Source organism: Triturus cristatus, chromosome 9, assembly GCF_964204655.1.
Source record: "Triturus cristatus chromosome 9, aTriCri1.1, whole genome shotgun sequence".
NCBI classification, from domain to species: Eukaryota; Metazoa; Chordata; class Amphibia; order Caudata; family Salamandridae; genus Triturus; species Triturus cristatus.
The window spans coordinates 344,430,546-344,457,494 of NC_140592.1; the positions used below are offsets into that span (position 1 = coordinate 344,430,546).

The 26,949-nt window shown below is 46.7% G+C and overlaps 1 protein-coding gene across 6 annotated transcripts in view; it reads left to right on the forward strand.

Annotated features, from left to right (window-relative positions):
- Nucleotides 1-26,949, forward strand: part of DCAF1 (DDB1 and CUL4 associated factor 1) — an 814,171-nt gene that overhangs the window by 64,815 nt on the left and 722,407 nt on the right. For 5 of the 6 annotated variants that reach the window (XM_085625108.1, XM_085625107.1, XM_085625110.1 and 2 more), the window contains exons 5-6: nucleotides 6,894-7,007; nucleotides 22,969-23,109. In XM_085625108.1, coding sequence (XP_085481234.1) covers nucleotides 6,894-7,007; nucleotides 22,969-23,109 — 255 coding nt within the window. The remainder of the gene's footprint in view (nucleotides 1-6,893; nucleotides 7,008-22,968; nucleotides 23,110-26,949) is intronic. The other variant, XM_085625109.1, reaches the window with a different exon arrangement.

The window sequence follows — 26,949 nt, forward strand, 5'->3', positions numbered from 1 at the left end:
CCAGATTCTACCCCACGCCCCCGGTTTACCACGAGCCACATACACCGTCTTCTCCCTGAACATGCACCAGTCCATGTTCTCCTTCCATACGGACACGGTGGGAGGCCGTTGGGAACCCCAAAGCTGCGCAATATCTCTCTTTGCGATCATGTTCCCAAGGGCCGCCCACCGAGCCTGGGCCGCATTATAGTCACTGGGCTCCCACACATTCAGAACACATCGGCGCACCTCCGGCAGCAGAGCGACCCCAGTGACTCGTTTCATAACATCATGCACCTGGCGCCAATATTCCGCCACCTCGCGGCACTCCCAGAGGATGTGGAGAAAGGTGGCACTGAGCCCGCAGCCACGCTTACAGAGCCCGTCGTCAGAAAACCCCATCGAGACCAAACGGGGACCCGTCACATAGACACGATGGAGAATCTTAAGCTGGACCAGACGGAGACGGGCCGGGACGGCAACCTCCTTAGGGGATGACAGCGCAGACTGCCAGTCCTCGTCGTCCAACTCAACCCCATCACCCGTCCACGCCTCCCGAAGACGCACCAAGAGATCAGCCCGATTATTTATTAGTTTTTTATAAATCAGGGAGATAGTACTGTCGGGTACGTGTCCGTCGAGTATACGGTCCTCGAGAGGCGAAGAAACAGGGACCGTGGTCCCCTCCCCAAAGACTGAGAGTAGGGCGTGCCGAACCTGGGCATAGCGGAAGAACTCCCTTTCACTAAGCTCGTACTCGCTCTGAAGCGCCGCGAAGGATTTAACCGCGCCTTTAACCCATAGGTCCCCCACTCTGCTAATGCCGATCGTATCCCAGTGCTCAAAGCCTTTCGTTGTCCAGAGGCTTCCCAAGCGCTCTGAGGCGAATAAAGGAGTAGCACACGTTAAACGCTCACTCCAGCCCACAGCTACATTCGCCGCCTTCCACACACGTACCGCAATCCTAGTAGGGCCCGTGAGGGTCCTTCCGGCAGATCGAGAGTAAAGCGCTCTGTTATAGTTACCGCCGGGAAGCAGGAATTTATCCATCTCATATGCCGGGTTCGAACCAGGAGCGTACGTAGCATGGTTAACGGCAGCCAGCTGGGAGGCCCAATAGTACCTTCTAATGTCAGGAAGCGCAATGCCCCCGTCATACCAGGGAAGAGTCAGCTTTGCCAAAGCGATGCGCGCACGACCGTCCCAAACCAGTCTCCTCTGCAAACTCTCCACTTCCCTAAAGTAGGCCGCCGGAATGATATCGAAGGAGTTCTGGAGTGCGTAAAGAAATCTGGGAAGGGACATCATTTTAAACAGTGCTGCGCGACCAAGTGGAGACAAGGGCAACTTACACCACCGAGCCGTATCCACCCTCAAACGCCGGAGGGGAGACAGGAGATTCTGCTCGTAGCGGACCGCCGGATCCAACGAAACGTACACCCCCAAGTATTTAAAGCCGGATTGAGATGTTTGGATCGGAAGCCGAGGCGGCAAGAGAGGAAGGCCACCGGAGATAGGATACACGCAAGATTTAGACCAGTTAATTATCAAACCCGAATTTCTCCCGAAGGAAGTAAGAACATCAAAAAGCACATTGAGCGACTTCCGAGGTGAGGTACAAAAGAATGTCATCCGCGTACAACGAGACCCGATCCTCGAAGCCCGGGGCCCACCGGATCCCTCTGATCGAGGGCTCCCAGCGGAGCCAGGCAGCGAGCGGCTCCAAGGCGAGAGCAAAGAGCAGAGGGGACAACGGGCACCCCTGCCTAGTACCCCTCCCGAGAGCGAAGGGCCGAGAAACCCGCCCATTGACAACAACCTGAGCCATTGGTCCAGCATAGAGGAGCTTAACCCAACTAATAAATCCCTCCCCAAAGCCAAACTTCGCCAAGACGGCCCAAAGGAATGGCCACTCGATGGTATCAAAGGCCATCGTGGCGTCTAAGGAAACCAATATGGCCGGTTCAGAGAAGTACTCCGCCCTAGCGAGGACGCCATGGAGACGCCGCAAGTTGAGAGCGGTATTACGATGCGGGATAAAGCCGCATTGATCCGGATGTATCAAATCACATATAACTCTCAGCAAGCGATTAGCGAGGACCTTGGCAAGGATTTTCGGTTCGGCATTTAGTAGGGAAATAGGCCTATATGAGGCACAGCGGTCTCGTGGCTTACCGTCCTTGGGAATCACAACTATGGTAGCCAGACGCTGGTCGTCGGGAAGGAAACCCCGCTCGAGCGACTCCAGAAACATACGACGGAGGAAGGGCGCGATTTTATCCGGGCGTAGTTTATACAGTTCAATCGGCAGTCCGTTGGGGCCCATAGCCTTGCCCGAGTGAAGGGAACGAATCGCGGTAGCAATCTCGTCGACAGACAGGGAGGCCTCCATCTGCTCACGGTCCTCGACGGATAAGCCGGGCAAGGCAATATCCCGCAGCAAGAGACGAGAGTCATCCTCATCTCTATCAGACACCGGGGAGTACACCGCCCGGAGGTGGTCAGCAAAACACTCCACAATCTCACCAGGGTCAGTCACACACACTCCATCCGAAACCCGAAGCTCCGGGACCACACGATTCACTCTCTCCTTCTTATCCAACCAAGCAATCAGTTTACCCGCCTTGTCCCCGGCATCATACAACCTACCCTGCTGCTCCCTATACATGGTCTTGGCAGCATCAGTAACAAGAGACTTGTATTCAAACTGCTTCAAGCTGAGGGCGTGAAGCCCATCCTGAGTGACACCCGTCTCCAAAGCTGCCTCCAGCCCCGATATTTCAGTCTCCAGCTTCACCACCGCCTCATTCTTAACCCTCTTAGCCTCCACTATCTGGGATAGGGCATGCCCGCGGAGCACTGCTTTGAAGGCTTCCCACAGGGACACTGAGAACAACACCGACCCCTCATTCTCGAGAAAATACCGATCAATCGACTTAACAAGGCTATCACGAATCTTGGGGTCTCGCAAGTACCAAGGGTTAATAGGGGCGATCCGCCCAGCGGACCGCGTCCCGGTGTCAAAAAGCAACCACAGTGGGGAATGATCAGAGATACCCCGGGCCAGGTGCTTAACCTCTCGAATCCGGGCAGTCTGGGCCGCGGGCATAAGAAAATAATCCAATCTGGAGAGACTCCCATGGGCCCCGGAGTGAAATGTGTACTGACACTGTGTCGGATGCATTAACCTCCAACAATCCACCAGACCGAGGGTATCCAAGAGCCCGCCGAGCCACGCCTGGGCAGCAGGGAGGGCCCTGGGCGGGTGGCGATCCAGATCTCCCGAAACAACCGAATTAAAATCCCCACCCAAAAGCAAAAGACTGTCAGGAAGCTCAAGCAGCATACGACCCAAGTCTGAGAAAGTGGAGTTCTGGAGGCCCGGGGGAACATAAACCGAAACCAAGGAAAGGGACTGTCCCTCCCACCTCCCAGTCAGGGCCGCATAGCGCCCTCTATCGTCTAGGACAACCCTGGTGATCTCTAGCGGAAGTGAAGATCGTAGGAGAATGCCCACCCCTCTAGAGCCGGTGGTGAAACCGGAATGGGCCACGAGTCGGTAGCCCCCACTGTTCATGGCATGACAAACATTACCAACCAAATGCGTCTCCTGTAAGAATACCACATCAGGAGTCAAACGACGCAAATATTGCAGCACAACACCCCGTTTGATACGATCCCCCAATCCATTGACGTTCCAAGACATCAATCTCAACCCGTCCCCCCCCATCCCCTCCAGTAGGTCAAGGGTCCCCCAGCAAATAGCGCGACACCTGAAACTGAAACAGATCCAATACCTCGCCTTGAAAACAAAAAACACAAATCCAAACAACCCCTCCCACCCACCAACCCCCCCCCCCCCCCCCCCGAATTCAACTCCCCCCACCCTGCACCCCTGCGGTCCAAAAAACCCCCCCAACTTGCAGTGTGCCTGTCGCCCTACAAACCCCATTCTACGAAAAGACCCCGGAGGAGGAAAGGGACCCGTCCCTGCCCGCCCCCAACACAGATCATAATTAAACAAAATGTACAAAAGAAGTAGAACCCAGCCGAACCAAACAAAATGTCAAAGTCCAGGACCAAAAGTCACTCCGAAAGAGGCCCGCCACCCTCGGTACCACCAGAAGGCCCAGGCCGGTCACCCCGGTCCGGTAGAGAATCCAGCCAGTCACTCACAGTCGCAGGACAGTCAAAAAAGGTAGTCCGGTCTTCGTATTCCACTCGGAGCCTAGCAGGAAAAAGCATAGAGTACTTAAGACCCAGGTCCCGGAGACGGCGCTTCACCCCCTGGAAGCCCATCCGCTGCTTCTGGACAAGTTGGGTGAAGTCCGGGGAAAAAGTTAACGGATGAGTTCTCATATCGGACCGGGCCATGTACCCGTGAGGCCTGCAGAATCGCATCTCGGTCTCTGTAGTGAAAAAGTTTTGCAACAATAGGCCTCGGGGGAGCCCCCGGTCGCGGCCGACTGCCTGGGACTCGATGGGCCCGCTCCACGGCAAAGAACTTACTCAGGCCAGTGGGGGCAAGCTGGTTGAGGATGAGATCCTCAACCATAAGATCAACCGGGCGATTGTCGGAGGTCTCTGGAACACCTATGACGCGGATGTTATTGCGTCGAGCCCGTCCCTCGAAGTCCTCCAGCCGCCGGGCCATCAGGTCGTTGGCCGACTTGAGGTCGCCAAGAGCAGTCTGCAGGTCCGACACATCCGTACCAAGGGTGGACGTCCGCAAATCCAGCGATTGAACCCTCTCATTGGTCTTAGAGAGATCCGCCCGAATTAGCGTAACATCAATGGCCACCGTGTCGATTTTACGGGCCAAGGCCTCGTACTGCTTAGCGATGGTCTCCTTGATGCCATTAATGGCGCCCATGATGTCCTGCAATGACAAATCCGAAGGGACGGACGGAACACCACCAGCGTCATCCGGGAGAACACTGGCCGTCCCAGGGGACCCTTTACCTTGAGTGTAGCGGTCCATGTTGTTAGTCTGGACTGGTCCCCCACGTAGGGATGTCTTGGTCTTACGCCTCTCGGGATCCCCCTTGCCACCCATGTTGAACCACGCTCGCCGAAGGGGACCACCGAGCAAGCGGCGAAGGGGCACAGGCGAAGCAGACACGAGCCGTACCAGAGACCGCAATGTGGCGGTGCGAAAGGATCAAAGTCAATGGGCACACTGGTATCAGGCGGAGGCAAAGGCACCAAGCGAAGGCCGAGTGAAAACCCAGCCGCACAAAGCAACTCCACGGTCCAGCCACTCAGAGATCCAAAAGTGAAACCGAAAGTGATGGGACGGCCGCTGGCACAGCCCCGATGCCGTTGTTGTTCAACTATGCCCGGGCTCCACAGTTCACCTTCGCACCGGGCACAGCCATCCGTTGGGCCTCAAAAGTTCAAACCACCATAGATCAGGTCTCCCAGGTCCGATTTGGTTTCTGAAAAGAGTTTAGGGTTCAGCCAACGTTCATCTTCCAGAATCCGTCAACCAAGTCAGGATAAAGTCAGGATAAATTCCGAGGAGCAGCGAGGGTCCGGGGAGCCCTGTGCTCACGCGACCATCTTGGATGCGTGCTAGGCTCCTCCTTTTTGCTCCCTGAATTTTTAATAGGTTTGTTCTCCTCCACTGTCTTTCTTCCTGTGTGGGTAGCCCAGTCGAAGAGGTGTGAGAGAACTGCTTGCCCTTCTGAACAATACCCACGTCCTTGTCAGCTCGGGCCATCTAACTAGGTGTAACGCCCGAAAAGGGTGGATACGCAACACCTTGAAACATCTAAATATGCTTGGATTGTTTAGCACGTGATGTTATCCTGAAGATTTGAATGAACACATAAATTGCTATTGGCATACGAAAGAAGGTGTGATGCCTGAATCCGTCTGATAAATTGATAAGACATCTGCACCACCATCTAACAAATTTTGGGTATCATAAATAAATAGTACAGTACACTACTTTTTACTCGCCTCATGGAAATCACAGCCAATGTTGCTCCATGAGAAATTCCAGTTATGCTGTCCTGTGGGACACCATGGTCAACTGACCTTTGGTTTCTTTTGATCCCAAACTAGAAGACGTCTCTTCCTGGTGGCAGTTCATTGTATGTACCTTCATTAAAGGTCTGAAAGATTGCACCTGTTAAAGGCAAAGATTTGCAGTATGCTTCCTGGCTTACCCTGATACCTTAGTGGCATTCTTCAGCACCAAGAGGTTACGTGTTGGTGTACCCTGTGCTTTATCATTTTAGGTGACTGTGTAGGAATATCTATGGTAGAGGAGTGTTTGATATCTTTGGGCTTCAAACACAATGTTGAGTTACCTAAAGTGTATGTTTGAGGATATTGGTAGGAGATGCATCTTAATCGCAGACAGGATTCTTCCTCTGAACAAATTTGTAGGTACTGCTGCTTCTTGGACTCACAATCCCTTCCAGATAAATTAGCTGTGTCATAAAATTTAACAATATGGCGCAGCCCCCCACTGACTTGATAAACTTCACTAAAAACATTGCTTGAGTGTTTACCATTTATTGATAAACTTGCATAATCTTTGCTTTAATTTCAAGTTCCTGTTCCTGCACAAAACCGCTGTCATTTTCTGTTTTAGATTATTAGTTATTCCCTGTGTGCTGCTCTGTAAATATTTTACTCCTTAATCACCCACTTGAAAAGGCAGTATGTTGTAGCCTCTCTTCAACTGGTGTGGCAAAATAGTTAATTTTTAAGTAGTTTTTGAGGGAGTTTGTGTTGTGTGGGTATTTCTAATGCATGCACTGCAGTCCATATAGGAGATAGAAAAACCATTGTTTTACAAGACAGTAACTTTGCTCATGTCTCTGACCGTGGTAGAGTGCACTTGTTATGAACGGTTGTATCCTGCCCATCAGTTAATGTATTGATTCTTCCTCTGTTCCCAGCTAGTGAATGCCTATGTGATGACCAGCAGAGAGCCACCTCTGAATACTGCTGCATGCCGCCTTCTTCTGGACATTATGCCGGGGCTTGAGACTGCTGTGGTGTTTCAGGAAAAGGTAGATCATGACAAGTATGAGGGTGGACTTAAAACTTATTCTCAAAAGCTTATTGGGCTGTGGACAGGAAATGATTGAGTGGACAGGGTTTCTAATACTGTACATGTCTAATCTTGTGAAGTATTTCGTGAGGGATTTTGAGGTTGAGGGTGTTGAAGAGGGCAACAAAGGTTTAGTATGTCCTTTGCAATTCCAGCTCCCTATATCTGTGATTAAGATAATGGGTATGGTCCTTTATTTAGGCTGATTTGGAATGGAGTACTGACCAACATTAAATGCTTGTTTGTATTGGGTGCCCGGATAAATGAGATCTGCCGAGTAATTCTTACAACCGTCGTGGAACAACTTTATGCGTATAATAATAATAATTGTCTTGCTTCAGCAGCCTTACTCTCATCCAATTACCTACATAAGATTTTGTCTTTTTGTACAATAACTTCTTTCCGAAGGCAAGTGGGTTAGTTCAGATCTTCAAATGAACACTAGGAGGAAATCCAGATATCTGATAAAAAAGCATTTATGTTGCCCTAATAAATTTTCAAGTTCACTTCAGTCGACCTGAAAATTCCTTTCTGGTAAACAATTAGCCTGTGAAGTCAAAATCTGAGTGTGGAGGTAAAAATACTTTCAATTCCTATACCATGAATTGAAGGAGTAAGGTAAAAATGGATTTGCTAACGTAGGGCTGTAGGAGCAACCCTTTAGGTAGTCTGTCTCTTTCTGCCACAATCTGACATAGCCACAATCTGAGCTTGCTGGAGACCATGAAGTTAATTATGGGACTGCAGAATATAATGAAAAGGTGAGTTTGCTATGGGTTAGTAGTTGGGTAACATTTTCTGTTGGAGTTTTATTTGGGACAAACAATAAAAATAAAATAAAACCCAAATAAAAAATAGAGGCGAAGAAAGAGGCTTGGTGAAAAATAGTGCAGCGGAGGATGAGCTTCCGACGAAGGGCAAAGAAGGTCCGAGGGCCTCTCACTCAAACAGAAAGACCGAAGGAGGATAAAGAACAGGTAAGAGTAGAAACAAAGGGAATGAGTAGAAGGAGCAGTGGTGCTTAACGAGAATGGCGCACATAGCTTCTCTTCACACGTGTATAAATAAAAGTCAAAATGGACTGTTACTGTCCTAATTATTATTGGAATCCGGGGACCGAGTCATTATTGGAAGCAAAGGGCCTCCCGACTCAAGCAATTTTTATGATTTAAACTTCAGAACTATGCACAAAAATATCAAATAACTGTAAACCAAACAAATGTTCAAATATTGATATGTTTAATTTACAATCAAATATAGAAAAAGTTTTCACATTTTAAATGTTGCTTCTCTATTTGTATATACTTTATTAATTTAAATATGTTAATTTTAATGTATTTTGTACACCGAGACGCCTAGTCCAGCCGCGGGTCTCGCCTTTCCCCTGAAGCTCTGATGACTCCGGGCCTCTGTTCTGAGAGGTCAGCTGCACAGGCCCGCCAGGCTGTTATTGTTTCATGCCCTGATTTCTCACCAACGGAAGCATTTTACTCAACTCAGCCCCTTTCCTCACGCCCCAAACGAACCCCGCTGCCTAGGTGGGATCAGACCTTGAACAATTTGTGTTCGAACTTGCCTGATATATTCCTGAATTCTGCACAAGGTCACAAAAGAGACAATACACTGACGTGAGTGCCACGGTCTCTTCCGGGTCAAATAACAACTCTTACTTTGTGTGGGCTTCACTCGCACCACCCTTGTAGACTCTGCCCTTTCCTACGGCGCTTCCTTTTGTTTTGTGACTGCGAGAAGGTGTCCCACTAGCTCTGTAGTCTGCCCCTCCAGTAACTGGGTTAGCCTGCATCTCTCAAATCCAGGCTACGGGGGCACCCCACCCTTGGCCAGCCACATCTAAGTCAACCATCTCAGTTCCCGAATAAAGCCTTACACCCCAACAGGCCCGGCTCCAGGAATTTTTATTTGGGTGGGCCAAGGGTGCATTTGGGTGAGCCACTGCGGGCTCGATTTGTCTCATAAATGTCTAGGCAGGCCTGCTTCAGGGCTCTCCTTTATCTCATCTTAGTCTTACAAGGCCCAGTAAAACGCACTCTTTTCCAAATCTCCTTCTAAATATTATCACTCTCAAAAAGTGTTTTTTCCATGTAATGTTCCTTTGATGGGAAGAGGAGGTTTCTGAGGTGGGAGTATCAGGCAAGTGACACTTCTCGGGCTCCCTCTGTGCGAGTCTTCAAGGAGAATCCCTCTTCATTACTACTTCCACCTGACCCCGGACTCTGCAACGCACTCCCTTACAGGCTTGATTATCCACTACTCCTCTCCAGTGCACCTTATCTCACAGCTGACCTTGGGCCCCAAGCCCATATCAGGCACCATCGGGCTCCACTTTCATTTTTCCCAGTAAAAACATTCGTAAAATCACCTTCAAACTTAAAACATTGAATATAGCGGTAAATATAATTAGCACACACTTTAAATTATGTCCCACAGTAGCCCTTATGACACGACTGCTAATTAAATAAACAAAAACAGAAAGGCCATGACAGGGCTGGCTTCAGCGCTGATGCGAAAGTCTTTTTTGGCGCCACACCAATAACTTCTTTCTCTGTAAATAACCTTTACTACCACCTTCCAACAGTGCCCCTCATCCCTCCATGCCCCCCCCCCCCATTGACCCCCTCCTCGGATTCCCTCACTGCCACCCTCCATTAGTGCCCCTCATCTCTCTGTAGCCCATCTCCCTCATGACCTCCTCCTCAGGCTCCCTCACTGCCACCCTCCAGCAGTGCCCCTCATCTCTCCTTAGCTCCCCTCTCCACCCCATTGACCTCCTCCTCGGATTCCCTCACTGCCACCCTCCAACAGTGCCCCTCATCTTTATGTAGCCCCTCTCTCATGTGCATTTCATTTGTTGTACAGCGCTACTCATATCAGTGTAGTGTGTGTCAGTACTTTACACAACGCACACATTATAGAGAGACAATGAATCATACAAGTATGTAAATCAGTCTACAGGGAATGTCCCATAAGCCAATGAGGATTACAAGGTATATGAATCACATGTCATCCATACTGGTGGGCAGTATATTTTAAGAGGGTTTGGTCTGGGGAAACACAACCTTAGGATTTAAAGAGTATTCCATGGGGGTCAGCTTTACTGATAAAAATATATATCTTCCCAAACATACTCATTTTAGCAACATTAGAATAATGAAAGACTGGGGAAGTTCTAAGTATATCACAAAAAAAGAAAGCGAAGTTCTAACTATACCATTCATGTTTGTATGTAGCTCTTTGATGACAGTTCATTGGTCACTGTCCTATGTTAGGATTGTAACTTCTGAACTGCAAGTAGCACAAGGATCTCTGTGACAAAGGCAGTAAACCACTGAGCTTCCACATTAAATACAGTTCATCTGCATTTAAAAACTACTAACAGACAAATGATTGCTCTCCAGCAGGATCATGTATCGCCAGCGATTTCTGGGCATTTTGTATTGTCTTATTGTTGTCCTGCATCGGCCAGGATAATGATAAAAACTGTTTAAATGAAGCGCACACGAAGTATGTGTCCTGCTGGGCCTGTGCATATTTAAAAAAGAAAAACAAATAGTAACACATTCTCTTACCTACTTCATTAGTCAAACTTTGTGTCACAGCCTGATGTGATAAGCAGCTGCAGGGGTCATGAAAGGTGAATAGGAATAAACAAACTTTTCTCCTGCGCTGCATAGAAAAAGAAATATCCACGCAGCAAAGAGGACAGTAGGCAAAGGTTACCGTTGTCAAAGAAAGGATTTGTCGCCTTTGGCCATGTGGAGATGAAGGGGTGAAAAAATAAACAAAGCCTCGTTAACATGTAAATGGTCTTTTAAAGACCTGTGAAGTACTCGGGTACGGCTGCGATAGTCTCTAAAACTGTATGTGTGTGTGCGCGCCGGGAAGCTGTCTCGGCCCGGGCTGACGCACACGAAGTGTGCTTTGCGCGCCTGCCTTCAAGCCCTCACTGCAAGGGCCATGGCTCCTGTTTGGGTGGGCCTGGCCCACCCGCTAGAACCGGGCCTGCACCCCACATTACCTTAATCCATAAAACATGCCATAATAAACAATCGTACCAGTGCCTACGAGCATCCGTTTAACACACATGCCACTATATTCGATTTATAATGGAGACTACAGATTTTTTAAGCCGATAAGGACACTATTTTAGCTGTCTCCCGCCTGAAATGACATCTGTTTCAATAGAAGTTCATGGGGGAAATACATTCTCCCGATTTGTTACACAATCTTCCACTTCTCCGTTCTAAATTGTTGGCATGTATGCTTTGGGCAGGGTCAGAAAGGCTCAAGTCAGGCTACACGAGTTCGTTGTTGATGAGTTAAATCACCTTCAATCTCTGTGCTGGTGTTCACAGGTTTCGGTAAGGTCGAATACAATATTTTCTCGTTAGTTCCGATTTTGGCCAGTAGGGGAAAGCCTGCACCAAGGTATGCTCCTCTGATACAGGCATTTGACATATGTGCCCGGTTTAGGCAAGCGTTGGAGCCTCCGTTGCAGTGCCCACAGTTCAGGGAATGTTTAAAGCTGGAAGAATTATGTGGAAGGCATTGGGGGCGGGGCGGGCAGTGCTAATCAGCAGCACTTCCATTGCCCCAGTCAGCAGTACGGACAGACTGCAGAAAAAAACATTTTATCATGTTTATGTATTGCGTATAAAATGATTCGATGTGTCTAAGGACCATGCTATGTCACCGCCCTATTGCCTAGGTTACATGAATTACAAACAGAAGTACAACCGGGATCTGACAGAATAAACTGCTTTTACGCAGGGCATTTACATTTCAAATGCCACATTGTGAGAACGTGCCATCTTTCTTGCATGGTATGCCCCAACTTTTTGCTGAATTGCTGAATGTACTTTGACTGAGTGTGCCCTGGACTCCTGCCAATCAGGTGCCTAGGTCCTTCCCTAAAACCCCAAATTGGCAAACCCTGGCCACATGTCAGCCCCTGATAAATGGTACCCTAGGTACCCAGGGCCTTGTGACCAGGGAAGGCCTCTAAGGGCTGCAGCACTTATTGTGCCACCCATAGAGGCCCTGTACCCTAACACAAACACACTGCCCTTGCAGGCTGAGTGTCTGGGTACAAGACAAAACAGAGTCGACATGGCACACATCCCTGTTTGCCATGCCCACAATCTACACTGCCCTGGCATACATCAGCCACCCCTCTAGCTGGGTGCCCTATGCCAGTGGTGTGGGCACAGGAGCATGAGCCCTGTGACCCTACAGTACCCAGGTCCATTCCTGGGCACTGTAAGTGCAGTGCTGCCATATAAGAGTATATGGTGCTGAGACCTCGTCAAACACTAACTCCACAGCACCATAATGGCAACACTGAAGACTGAGAAGTTTGGTATCAAACTTCTCAGCACATTAAACCGGCACTGATGCCAGTGTGGGATTTAATGTACAAAGCACTACAGAGGGCATCTTAGAGATGCCCCCTGAAACCTAACCTACAATCCACGCCTTGTCTGGGAGGCTGCCTAGGCTGCCACACAGCAGACATGTTGCTGGACCCCTGGGTGGAGAACCCCCGCTCTCCTGGGCCTGCAACAATGCACATCCTGGGCGAGGTGCTAGGTCTCCTCCCCCAGGATGGGCAGGGGGAAGCTTCAAAGGCATGCCGCCTTTGTGAGCTTCTCCAGGCCACTTGCTGTATCCAGCAACTGGCCCCCACCAGTTCTCACCCCCACTCTGGCGGGAAGACTGGCCGGAAACCCCAAGTAAGGACAGGGGATGTGCGAGCCTCTACCAACCCCACCCCTCAGATGGGGGAGGCGAGGTGAAGCACATCTCCGGGCTCTCGCCATCTTGAAGATGGGGAGCCCTGCCCAATCAGGACTAGGCTACTGCCCCCCTCCCACAGGAGAGTGGCATGATAGGGGGTGTACCCACCCCAGGGCAGGGACCCATTGGTCCCTGCCCTTTACTTACCTGTAACGCCCCTAAATCTAGTATTTAGGGGCACCCTGAACCTTCCTTCTTTAGATTCCAGATTCCGAAAAAGCAAAGAAGAGCAAGAAGACCTGCCGTGCAGCTGCTAAGAAGAGGAAGACACCAACTGCTTTGGCCCCAGCCCTACCGGCCTGTCGACCCTCAAACCTGCTCCTGCTAAATCCCAGCACCTCTTGTGGCCAGCAACCTCACAAACCCCGGAGGACCTGGCTACCTTGTGCCTCTGAGCATCTGAGACTCCCATGAGCAGTGGCTCTGCTCAAAGCAAGTTTCTAACCCCTGGCATCAGCCCGGAACCGCGAACCCTGCACACTCTGCACCCGCCAAGCCTGGCCTGTGCCGGAGTGGACAAAGACTCAGAGGACGTCCCCCCAGCGACTGTGACCCCAAATCCAGCACCCAAGGACCCACCTCGACGCTCCTGACGACGCCTGCAGCCTCAGAACCAGGGACCCCCCCAACCGCGATCATCAGAGGGTAAGATTTCACAACATCAAAAGGCACCCCTGCACCCGGCGCCCTGCGGCCCCCTGTGCCCGACTCCTGGGTACCTACCTATCGTCCAACTACCCAACTTACCTCTTGAAGTGGTGGTGGCACCCGAAGAATCTTCGTCCCCGAGCTTGCAGCCTTTGTTCGCCCTTGAGCTTTCCCATTGAAATCCATTGAGCGTCCGTCCGAAGGCTCAAAAGCACCCTGCACCCAGCCGCCCAAGTGGCCCTGGCAGTGCAACTGCTACTCCTACCTACTTCCCCATTTGCCCTGAGCAAGTGACCAGGAGCCCAGCTCCCACAGCCGCGTGGCCTGCTAGTCAGCAACCACCAACCAAGGCCCCACTGCCTCCCATAGGATAACATTGGGCCTAACTCACTCTGCACCCGGCCGCCCCAGTGCCGCTGAGGGTGTAACAACTGTACCAACCTGACCCTGGGAGACCCCTGAGTCTGTGCCTAGAACCTTAACTCTGCCAGTCGAGTACCTACCCAAAAGCCGATAACTCACTTTTCTTCCATAGGGTAACATTGACTGGTTGCTTCTGAAATTTCTTCTCAGTGTGGAGTTTCTAAAACTTAAAATATTCACCTAAAATCAACCAAGTAACAAAAACAGAAATACTCGCCTGCTATTAGGAGAGATCCCAGTGCTGGATCTTGGTGCCCAGCACTGACCCTGAAAAGTACTCACAACCGTACTTACCACTAACCCAATTTTCCCCCATAGGAAATCATTGACTGTTTTTCTGTGAAATTTCTTCTAAGTGTCGATTTTTGCAAACTACAAATATTCTTTAAAAATCGTGCCAACTGTGAACATGTAATTACTTATCTGTTTTAGATAGAGGTCCCAGTACTGAGCCTAGGAGCCCAGCCCTGGATTACAAAAGTAACGAGAACATACTTTACCCGTAACTTGAATTTTCTTCCATAGGGAACCATTGACTGGTTTTCTATGAAATTTCCTCTAAGAGTCGATTTTACAAACTTATAAATATTCCTTAAAAATCGCCTGTACAACTTAAACACAGTTTCTCAACTGCTTACAGGTGGGACCCTAGTGCTGGATCCAGGATCCAACACTGACCTAGAAAAAGTACCCATAACCCCACTTACCTGATAAGTGAATTTCCTTCCATAGGATAACATTGGTAATTTGATCAGAAAAAGTTTGTCAACATTTAAAATAGCAAAATATTGCTTAAAAATCAATATTTAGAAGCAAAAGATCCATTTAAATTATTCTGTTTTTGAAGATTAATATATAATGTACTCTAGATGGAAGTCAATGTCAGTTATTTTTAAATAAATGAGCACTGCATTCTAAATAAAAGTACAGTGACAACGCTTTTTAAATGAACTTGGAAACAAGTAAATTCAAGTCGTTTCGCAGAGTCTTAAAAGTGAACACACAGTGCAGTGTAAATGTATCTCGTTTCCTAATTAACCAAAGTGGATGCAGTTCCAACTCACCTATGTGGACCATTTTACCGTTACACTTGTTTCTGTTCTGGGAGTAAAACAAAAAGTAAACCTCACTGCCTCGAGGAGGTCAGGTCACGTGCAGTGTCCCTTCTGAACAGCACCCCGAGCGCGCGAGGCCACAGCTCTGTAGTACAAGCATTTGCAATGCAATAGGTCTTGCATTTACGCGAGTTTGAGCTATTGACATTGCAAATAACAGTGCCTTTTATTGTGTGTTCGTTTTTAAAACATAAATAAAAGGCATTGTCATTTACAATACCAATAGCTTAAACTCGCGTAAATGTGAGACCTATTTTTTACATTATTTTCAGCTTCACAGCACAGCATGGCTAAAAATAATTTCCATCGCCTTTTGGTCTTAGGAGCACCGGAAGAGACACAATAAAATGTAATTACTTGTAATGAACTTTTCAACCATTCCAAAATATATTGTCAGCAAGAAAAGTTCCATTGAGACACATTGTTGTATTTGTAATTCTGAGGTAAGAGGGAATTTTAATAGGATCAAAACGAACCAAGACACTTCACTTGTGTGATGCAAAAATGATAAATACACACAGAAATAAGATTTCTGCGCAATATCGTTTGTACCTATGTTTATCAGTAAAGGTGCATGACTGATGCTAATCTAATTGCCATTTCAGTTACAAATATGCTTTGTAAAAAGCAGCACCCTAGCACACCATGTTTAGTCATATGTTTGGGACAATGAGCTGCACAGTGCACCACTGGACACACACTACTTGAACACCATTCTTGTGCCGAAGGGCGTGGCTCATTTGCTACACTTTGCATAACACTTGGACTTTTACAGCCCCTACACTTCAATGCAGGGCTCTGAGAGTGCTTGTTGGACTGGAGCGGTCAGTTCTCATTCACAAAATTAAGTTGAATTGAAGTTTTCAACCCTCAAATGGGTTATTTGAAAAGTACAGCGATGTCTCCACAGAAAGTAATTTGAAGTCGAAAGACATTTAATTCAGTCAGTTGCAGTTTGAACACCATCAGGCTACTTTTTTGGCAAATAAATGAATGAATAAATAAATAAAAACAATAAATACATCTCCATCAGCTTTATAGGTCTTGGGCAAAATTTTTATTCAAATCTAATAATTTAAGTTACAGGTCCTGCATGTATGATGACATTGGCATAGCCAATAGGTTTTGCCTTTGGGACCTTATAAGTGTTTAGCCATGCAACAGTTGATGTTGTTGCACTAAGGATATTGTGCTGCATAACTAAATACTTATAAGGTCCCAAAAGCAAGACCTATTGGCTATGCCAATGCTTGTCTTCATGTTCACATAGGACCTGATGAGGTAGCACACCCAAAGCCCATGAATAAACGATCTTCCAGAGCATGGGTACTCACAAACTTTCTCTCGGGGGGCAAATTTACAGTGTTTGTGGCCAAGGACCGCACCAGTGGGGACAGGGTCAGTGGGGGATGAGCCTAGAGTTAAAAAAAAAAAAACCTGTGACCATGAGGTCGAACATAGGCCCCTGCAGCGGACGCATTAGTCCACTGAGCCAACCAGACCCGTCGCACACATCCGTCTCTCTGTCCATCTCTCTCTCTCTCTCTGTCTGTGTGTCTGTCCGTCTCTCTCTGTGTCTCTCAGTCTCGGTCTCTGTCTGTCTCTGTCTGTCTGTGTCTCTCTCTGTATGTCTGCCTGTCTCTATGTCTGCATGTCAGTCTCTATGTCTGCATGTCTGTCTCTGTCTGTATGTCTGCCTGTCTCTCTGTCTCTGTATGTCTGCCTGTCTCTCTGTATGTCTGCTTGTCTCTGTCTCTCTCTGTGTCTGTCTCTCTCTGTGTCTGTCTCTCTCTGTGTCTGTCTCTCTCTGTGTCTGTCTCTCTCTGTGTCTGTCTCTCTCTCTGTCTGTCTCTCTCTCTGCCTGTCTCTCTCTCTGCCTGTCTCTCTCTCTGCCTGTCTCTCTCTCTCTGCCTGTCTCTCTCTCTCTGCCTGTCTCTCTCTCTCTGCCTGTCTCTCTCTCTCTGCCTGTCTCTCTCTCTCTGCCTGTCTCTCTCTCTCTGCCTGTCTGGCTGTCTGTCTCTCTCTGCCTGTCTCTCTCTCTCTCTGTATCTTGGTCTCTCTCTCTGTCTCACACACTCTCTCTCTCTCTCTCTCTGCCTGTCTCTCTGTGTCTCTGTGTCTCTGTATCTCTCTCTCCAGGTGCAATTGTCCAAATTTTGAATGTGCTTACATCTACTTTTCAGGGATAGTGACTCGAAGATGAAGCTTCTGAGGGAGAAGAGGACGGCGTCGGAAACACGAAACTGGAAGCTTCACAAAAGGCCCTTTACAAATCAGCTGTAAAAGCGCTTACAGCTGACTTTTAAAGGGTCTTTTGGGAAGCTTTCCGACGGTACCCCGTATGATGTCACAGAGGCCGGCAGTAAACACAGAAGATGGCTGCAAGAGCATACGTAGTGAATATGTTTTTAGTAGGTATTCACTGCTATGCTCCTGCAGCCATCTTCTGTGTTTACTGCCGGCCTCACTTGAAACATAGAAACTGCAAGGCATTGTCCGTGGGCCGCCAATGAAGGCCTGCCGGGCCGCTGGCAGTCCGCGGCCCATACTATGAGTACCACAGTTCCAGAGTAAGCTATGTTGCGCAAAGACTACCCTTGTGCTTAATGCACAAATATTCCTCAGGAGATTGTTTTCTACAAATATGAGGGCTAGGTTTGACCTTATGAGAATTTTGAGCAGCAAAGATGGGTGTGTATAAGGGTAGTTTGCTGATGTTCAGCTTGACTTGAGGATTTAAGCAGTATCATTTCCATTGACATCACTCTTAACTGCAAACATCTCAATCTGAGTTGCTTAGGAAAAAAATATTTAGTAATTGTAGGAAGCTGGCTTTGTATATACTACTCCAAAATGAGGTATAGTGTGCACAGAGTCCAGTGGCACTCCAAAAGTAGGCAGAGGTAAAAGTATATAGCACCTTACTCTCTAATTGTGGTTCTGTGGGCGAGCAGTCAGGCTGTGTCATAGGGTAGTGTTAAGCATTTGTTGTACACACTCAATCAGCAAATAATGTCACACTCTCATAGACTGAACTCGAGCCAATTTGGTTTGTATAAAAATATTGTTAAGTTATTTTATTTCTAGAACTAAGCTTAGCCTGGCACAGGTAAGTGAAATAAATGCTTTGCAAAATATTATGCAGTGTTTACAAGTGAATGCAAGTTCAAATGCAGTTTGTTTGAAATACAGGTAAGTCAAGGTATTGAAATTACTGTACAGCTTACTTTTTCGTTACTTTTTCAGTTACTTTTTCAGTTACTTTTTCTACTTAGTGTGATATGCCTAGCTATCACACTGGGACATTTCCTAGAGAAAAAGGTAAGTAAAATCAGTTTTGCACAATTGTAATTTTTCAGGTTTCCATACAAATCAACTCCACACTTAAAACATTTTTCAGAGAAAAACAGTCAATAGGTTCCTATGGAGAGAAATGAAGTTAACGGTTACCAAGTAAGTACTCGGTCTTTGGGGTGAAGTTTCTGGGGTTAGAAAAAGAGTTCCCCCAGGGTCAAGGATGCACTCTTGTTACACCCTCAGCGGCACCAGGTTGGCCGGGTGCAGAGTGCTGAGGCCCAATGTTATCCAATGGGGTATAGGGGGCTTCCGGTTGGTGGCTGCTTACGAGCAGGCCACTGGGTTGTGGGACCAAAGCTTCTGGTGTTAGGCTCAGGGCAAAGGAAGATCTGGTTTAGCACACAAAGTCCACCTGTAGGGGCGGCTGGGTGCAGAGTGCTGTTTTGGCGTTGGGGGCCCTGTTTTTTAATGGGGATTTTCGGTTTTGGTTGTTGGCTGCAGGCTCAGTCCAGGAAGACCTCCGGGAGGAACTAACAGCTGGGCAGGTAAGTTGGAGGGCCCGGGGACGTAGGTGCACCTCGATTCTTTTCTCCATGGCACAGGGTGGCTGGATGCAGGGGTGTCTTTTGCGGTCGGATTTTACCTTACCGAGCCACTCGCGTTATCGGGGGGATTTCCATGCAGAGGCTTCAGGTGACGTCAAGGAGTCCTGGAGGGGTCAACCCACTATGGACTCGGACTCTGGAGGGCGAGGGGACCGGTGGGCCACTTGAACTGCCGTAGGCGACGGGCCAGTGGTAGTTCTAGGCGTCTGGTTTCTTTGTCCTCAGCAGGCTCTGAGTCTTGCTTTGGAGATTCTTTTGAACAGAGCTGCTGTTCACAGGAGATCAGGTCTTTGTTGAAGGCAGTCAGTCCTTAGGGGTTCTGGAGGTCGCTGGCTGCAGGACAAGGCGACTTTTGGCACTGGATCTTTGATAACTGCCGATGGACCGGTAGGGCTGGGGCCAAGTCAGTTGTTCTCTGCAGTCTCCTCTGCTGGGCGTCTTCTTTCGTCCTTCGTAGGTTGCAGGAATCTGTATTCTTGGTTTAGGGCTTCCCCCTAAATACTGTATTAATGTGGCGTTTTAGGAGGTCTCTAAGTTAGTAGCCAATGGTCTACTGACCTTCGGGTGACAACACCCTTGGTGTGCTCACCCCACGTGGGGTAGTGAGCACAATCCCTATTCCTGATTGGGGAGTGTCTGCCATCTGCAAGATGGCGGGCACTGAAGAGTGGGCTTCACCGCGCCTCCCCCACCTGAGGGGTGGGGTTGGCAGAGGTGGGCACACCTTCTGGGCTGGCTAATTTTTCCCACCTAAATAACTAGATAAACCTTAATTTTACCAGGTATATCGTGAGGGTCCATTGGTGCTGGTGCCCCGATTTCCATGGGGTTCACAGTCAGGGACACTGAATCCCAAATGATGGCGGTTGCTACCCGGTGGCTGATGGGATTCTTCTTCATTTACTGAAGTATTCACGAGCTCTATCATTCTTTTCTTGTTCTGACCCTAGGTTTCTTGATTTTGTAGTTATTGTAATTTTTCCCACCTGCCTTCCCGCAGAAAAGGACAGGAGACATGATGGGTGGGGGGGCTTCTCCTGATAGTAGGAGAGGCTGGGGGTCGCATTACAAAGGCTGCGAGGCCTTTGAAACTCCCCTGCCACAGATGGCTCTACCTGGCCTGGGGGAGGTGTGAACACCTCCGCCCCGGAAAGGCTTTGTTTCTGGGCTCAGGGAGCGAAGGCTCCCACCCTAGGGGTCCAGAAACGTCTTGTGGTGGCAGGCTGGTGTGTACCAGTCAGGGAACCCACCAGAGGCTGATCGTTTTTCAAGGGGCATCTCTAAGATGCCCTCTGAGTGCATTTTTCATGACATCCCACACTTACATCAGTGTGGGTTTCATGTGCTGAAAAGTTTGATACCAAACTTCTGAGTTTTCAGTAAAGCCATTATGGTGCTGTGGAGTTCATAATGACCTGTCAGCACCATATACTCTTAATGGCATTACTGCACTTACAATGTCCAAGAATTTGCTTAGACACTGTAGGGGTACAGGGCTCATGCACCTGTACCCTCACCACTAGTATAGGGTATCCAGCTAGAGGGGTGGTTGACCTATGCCAGGGCAGTGGGTTATAGGCATGGCACACAGGGATGTGTGTCATGTTGACTCTTCACTTTGTTCTGCACCACAACATGCAGCCTGCAATGGCAGTGAGTGTCTGTGTAAAGGTACAGGGCCTCTAAGGGTGGCACAATAAGTGCTGCAGCCCTTTGAGACCTTCCCTGGCCACAGTGCCCTTTGTACACATGGTACCTTTTACAAGGGACTGACATGTGGCCTGTGAGGTGCCAATTGGAGGTACACCGTACAATTTTGGGAAAGAACATAAACCCATGGAACCTGATTTGCAGGGACCCAGGGCACATCAAGTCAAAGTGCATCAGTAGTCTGGCAAAAAAAGGGGGGTTTACTGCAACAGAAACCCAGCTTCTTACAGTAATGCCAAGGTGCAGTCATTCCAAAATAGACATGTCACCTAATAATGAACTCTTGTCTTTGGCGAAGAGATGTGTTCTTTAGCAAAGACATCTCTTTACAATCCAGATGCAGAAAGAGCTCTGAAATACTACTTAAACAAGACAAAATATGTTAGAAACAAGAAGTAGCTCTTTATTGTTTATAGGATGTCTGTGAAGGTATACTTCCCATGCAATAAACCATAGCTATAAGGATTTGTTTTCACACATATCGCATGTAACCAAAAGGCTGTCCGTATCTTCCTGGATAGACCATGGCCCATTCAACTTGGTAGGGGGTTTGAGCTTGCAAATGGGCTTGGTGGGATGGCTGGGTTTGGGTTGAAAAAGAACAGCAGCTGCTTACATGTGGAAAGAGGAATGTACCCATTCCAGATAGCTGTACAGCGGGTTTATGGAGACAGGTTCATACTTTTGCTAAGCACTGTTGTATTGACATTGACTCCAGCACAGATGCCCTTGTAGACCTGACTTCCCTCTGTAATTTATTTTCAGTAATTCATGCTCTCTTCCCTATTATGGTTTTGGATCACTTCTATGTGGCAGAGCGTTCTTTGCGTCCTACTCTAGTCTGTCATTTATGGATATCAAGGAGAATTCCGTGACCAAAAAAGAAGTTACATGTAATCCCAGTTCTCCATATGTTAATACTCTGTATAGCTTAAATCCATGTGATTGGGTAACTAATTGATACGTTAGTTATGTTTATTTATTGAACAATCAATAAGACTAGCACAGATTTGTCTTTTCCTGAACATGAAGCTGCACATTAAATGCTCCTGGGAACTGAAATTGTAATGCCAAGTTGCTCATCCTGCAGTTAAATACCTTCATTCATAGGATATGCATCTTACTTTACGTGATGTTTGTCAGTGTGTTTTACTTTTTGCTTCTGGTATTTGACATTCCCCTTTTGACCACTCCAGGTTTGTATTTTATGAAGCAATTGCTCATTATGATATAATTTAACTAGTTATAAAAATCGTGCATTTCACTCCAGTTTTAGTACATTGTAAGATACAATTCCAGTCAAATAATGTGTAATAGGTTTCATATTGGATTGTGATTGGGTCTGAAAAACTTTAAATACGTTGAATTTTAAAAGAAATTCTTTAGAGTGGAAATTCTTGCTTGTGTTGCGGTTTACTTAACCATATTCCTGGCAGGGTGCAGGGTTGCCCTATAGTTGATTTTTGTAATAATTGTACAGCTAAGCTCACCCAGTATACCATGTTTGACAGAAACAAGCAGTTCAGTCCTAATGAGAATATGATATTTGTAAGCTTTGGTGCTCATGAAATGGATCAGGCTGATGAAAGCAGGACAGACTGCCCATGTCACAATTGTAGTTCAAAGTGACGCCTTAATCTGGTTTGGAATGTAGGGTAGCCCAATTTGTGTTTGTTTGTTTTTAAATATAGCACAAGAGTTCACGTTGTTCTACCCCTTTTCAAAATTCACTGTAAAGTATGGATTCAAATTTGAATGAGTGTGCCCGAAGCTTTTGGGGCAGATGAGACCCATGGGAGGCTTGGGCGATTTAGATTCCCTACCTTGGTGAGTCATTAAGTCTCAGTGCAAATCCAGAGGAGCCCTCAGTGTTAGACTGAGTCATAGTCAACAAAAATATGGGTATCGTCACATGTTGCAGGATGATCTTTTCTCTCTAGCAGTATAATGTGTCAAGATTTTGTTTCTGGCATCAAAAGAAACTGAATTTGCAATGGTGTTCTGGAACTGTTGGTGAACTATCATTCTGAAACCTCCATTTGTGATCTCCCTCTGATTTCCAGTCTGTTAAAAAGAAAAGTGTTGCACCATCCTTGCCACTTCCCAACAAGAGGATTTTCTTCTAGGCATATGGCTTTTTCACCTTAAGTTGTCAAAAAGACTAGATTAATTGTTCACTTGACAAATTGTCTCTTACTCTATAGACTGTATATTTTTTAATGTATCGTATTAAGAACGACGGCACTAGATTGAGTTATTGCAATTTAAATGAAATTCATAAGGACCTGTTTGTTCTTTCTGTTGTCAGCAGGAGGGAATTGTCGAAAACCTGTTCAAGTGGGCCCGTGAGGCTGAGCAACCTCTTAAGACATATGCCACAGGATTGCTTGGTGGGGCAATGGAGAACCAAGATATTGCAGCAAACTACAGGGAAGACAACTCCCAGCTGGTAAATATCTAACTTTAACATCTGCAGTTATATTTCCTATTGCCTTAAAACCACAACAGTATGTCTATACTTCTACATTGATGTGGCACAAGGATTGGAGAGTTGGTACCTATTCATTCTTTGACTTTTCATTGGATACCTTGTTTTGACCTCCTAAGAGAATATAGATTGTAAGGGCTTGGAGAACATGTTGGTAACCATTCTTCAGGTCTATTCCACCCATGATGTCTTTGGTGTCATCATGCATATGTAGTAGGTTCTGTGGTCTGATCATTATAGGAAATTTGCCCTTTCTGCAGGGTCTTCCCACAGTTTTCACCTTTTGCTAGACCTTATATTTATGATGGCTGTAGAACTTTGTGCACTTTATCCCAGCTAACCAGTGATAAAGTGCCTGTGCCCCTTCCCTTTTGAGCATGGTGAAATTGGCATACTCTTGGTTGGCGTATTTAACTTACCTACAATTCTGATACCTGGGCTGGGCCCTACCTTTATACCCCCAGGTCTCTTTCAGTTAACTTTAGAGATTGTGGTGAAATCCCAGCTACTAGTTGGGTGCAATGGATATCGTTTGTTCGACAGATTTGATTTTTGTTGACTGAATGTAAGGAGTGTTTGCTGTTACCCAGTCAGAAGCACACACCTTGGTGATGGTTGCCAATAAAGGGTGCGGTCCTTTATGATTACTTTGAAATGTTTCTTAAAATGGCATCACACTTGAATGACTATGCAAGGCCTTCAAGCTGCTGTTATAGATAATTGCAGTGTGTTTCGCTTAGGGTGGCATAAGAAATGCTGCATCTAGTAGCTAAAAGGGGGACAACAAGTGTGTGTGTCGTGTGTGTCGTGTGTGTCGTGTGTGTCGTGTGTGTCGTGTGTGTGTGTGTGTGTGTGTGTGTGTGTGTGTGTCGTGTGGTCTAACTGCAACAAAAGCCCAGTTCTCTACACTTGGTTTTCACTTTGATGTGTAAAGCATATGCTTTATTTATGACCTCTGTGGGAACTCGTTTTGGAGAGTTGGATAAGTTTAAAGGCACTTCTTTTAATGAAAGCTTTCATGTTTGTGTACCTAACACAATAATGATGTATTCCGTCTGCAACTGTGCTTTTTTCGGTGCACCTACATTGCTGGAAATAAACGGTTTCCTCATTTGTCCTTGCAGGCACTAGGGCCATGATTTGAATAGTGCAGCAGTGGCACAGGGACCAAAAGGTTTAGAAAACCCACTGAGTACTGATTTCTTGCCATATTTTACTACTTAACAAGCATTCACAAGTGCAGTTACCTTGCAGGCACCAGGGCCATGATTTGAATGGTGCAGCAGGTGCAGTGGCACAGGGGCCATCCGATTATTGCTAAATGTTACTACTAAACAAGCAGTCAACGAGTGCAGTTACCTTGCTGCCACTAGGGCCATGATTGGAATGGTGCGGTGGCACAGGGGCCAAACGGTCTTGGAAACCCACTGAACACCGATTATTGCTATATTTTACTATTAAACAAGCAGTCAGAAGTGCATTTACCTTGCAGGTACTAGGGTCATGATTTGAATGGTGCAGCAGGTGCAGTGGCACAGGGGCCAAAAGGTCTAAGAAACCCACTGAACACAGATTATTGCTATATTTTACTACTGGTTACTTTTGTAACCATTACACCCAAAGTAACACAGCCTAAAGCATCACTGTTAATAACAGCTGTAACCTATTGGACTGTTCTGTCCACCTACAACTTCTGTTACATTCAGCGCATTTATATGGCACGTTTTCACAATTTTTGTATGGTCCTAAAATGCTTCTGAATCTGGATACACTTAATAACCTTGACAAGGGCCTTCTCCATTCTATAACATTAGCAATTCTGCCATTGTAAACACTATATAAATACTTATAACTTAACGTATGGCATTCCATACCAAACATTGGCAAAGCCAGTAGATCTCTCCTATGCATGATCTATTGACCCGGTCAATGTTTTTTAGCCATATTTTACTGCAGCGCTAGCTTCAGTGCAGCACAGTTGAAAATTTTAAAAAAGTGTTATAATGCGGACAGCGCTGGTTGTCGTACAGCTTTTTTACAGTACTTTCAGCCATTTGCAACATAGCTAAAAAACATTAGCAAAGCTAATAAACCTCACAAAGGCAAGACCTTTTGGCCCGCCAATGCTTGTTAAACTTAACACTCTCTGTGGATTAGTTGCAGCTCATTAGTAAAAGTTTAACACCCAAATATAGTAAATTAAGCAATAGAAAGGTGACCAGTCAGCCTCTGCAAAAGGCCTTCCACTGCCCGCTGGTTTTAGTAACTTTTGAACCATTCGAGCTAGGAACAACATTTTTTTTAGGTGAAATCTGCAGATTATGCAGTAAATGATTGATTATGCGGCAACGCAGCTGATCTATAGTTGTGTGAAAATCGCCATGGCCAAACAATTGCATAATTCCAGTGGCCCTGCATATAGGGTATCTTAATTATATTCTGTGAAATGTCTTGATGATCTATTTCTTCAATACAGAAATGTAAAGAGAATTTTCTATATTTTGTTGTGTATCCCTTCTGATTGAAATTTGTTTTTGATCAAAAGACGATGGTTTGTTCAGCTCATTTATGAATTTATGTATTATCCAAGGGATATTTATTTATTGTGTTGTCAAATTTATTATCCTAATCCCTTGTGATAACAATAAGCAAGGTACACCCTAGTTGGGTTTGTATCCCCAGCCAAACAGGCTCCAATCGCTGTGCTCATTCTTTTAACATTAGAGCCCTCATAAGATCCCTGCTGAAGTGTCAAAAATCTTGCTTGACCGGTCTGCTTGGTTTTTAGATAGAATTCTTTGGGGCACATGTCAAAGGAATGAAAATAGGATGCCAAAATACTTTGCATGTATCCACTGTCTCGTTGCTGAAAACACTCGATTTTACCAGATTCTGTCCCTGGGATTTTTGGAGATACCATAGCTGCTACAAACTTAGGTTTGGTGTTAGATGTGTGAGGACACTAGTATTACCATAGAACACACTCCTCTCAGTACCTCAGCCCTTGGAGCCCAAGTTTAGTGTGGCCGTAGACTCCTGCCAACTTGAAAATGTCCTAAGTGGGTAGGGGTGGCCCTGGGAACTTTTACCCCATTTGTTAGGGTGTGCCCAGGAGTCCTTAACATACACACTAGCTTGTGCAATCCATAAATAAGGCACCTCCAGGCACCTACTTCAGAACAGAAGAGAACTGAACCTGCTGTCTGCAACCTTAGAAGAGCCTTGAAATCACTGGACCTGCTTCCTCTTGTCACCCTCCACTCCACCCAAGCAAATAAGTGTACTCCAAGAGCCATAAAGCTGACCACCTATTAAAGCTACAGTGACACAACAAACTTAAGATTCATTTTTTTCCAAGTGATCTAGTGGTTACTAGACCCTGCTGGTTGGCCTATGTATGAAACCCCTGAGTCTGAGTGTCTCCATTGAGGTCCTGGAAGTGAGAGGGGTGCTTAGAACTGTACTGCCTTGGTGAATTGTGACTTAAAGGACTAAAATCAGAAGGTGGAACCTTTGACCAGGACAAGCCTGGTTGGTGTATCTGAACCACACATCATCGAGTTCAGTGTCAAGTTGAGTCCACGTCCTGATCTACTGTGACTATTGACTATCATTGGCTCGTTGTGCTTCTTGGTGCTTTTCCTGCTTAAAATTTCTAACTTTTTAAAAATTCATATGTCCAGTTCCCCTTATTAGACTTTTGTCATTTTATTGATGACATTTTACGGTTTAGGATTTTTATTGTTTTGCCTTTTGACTTCATTACTGTTATAGTACTGCATGAATACTTTGGGGGTTGCT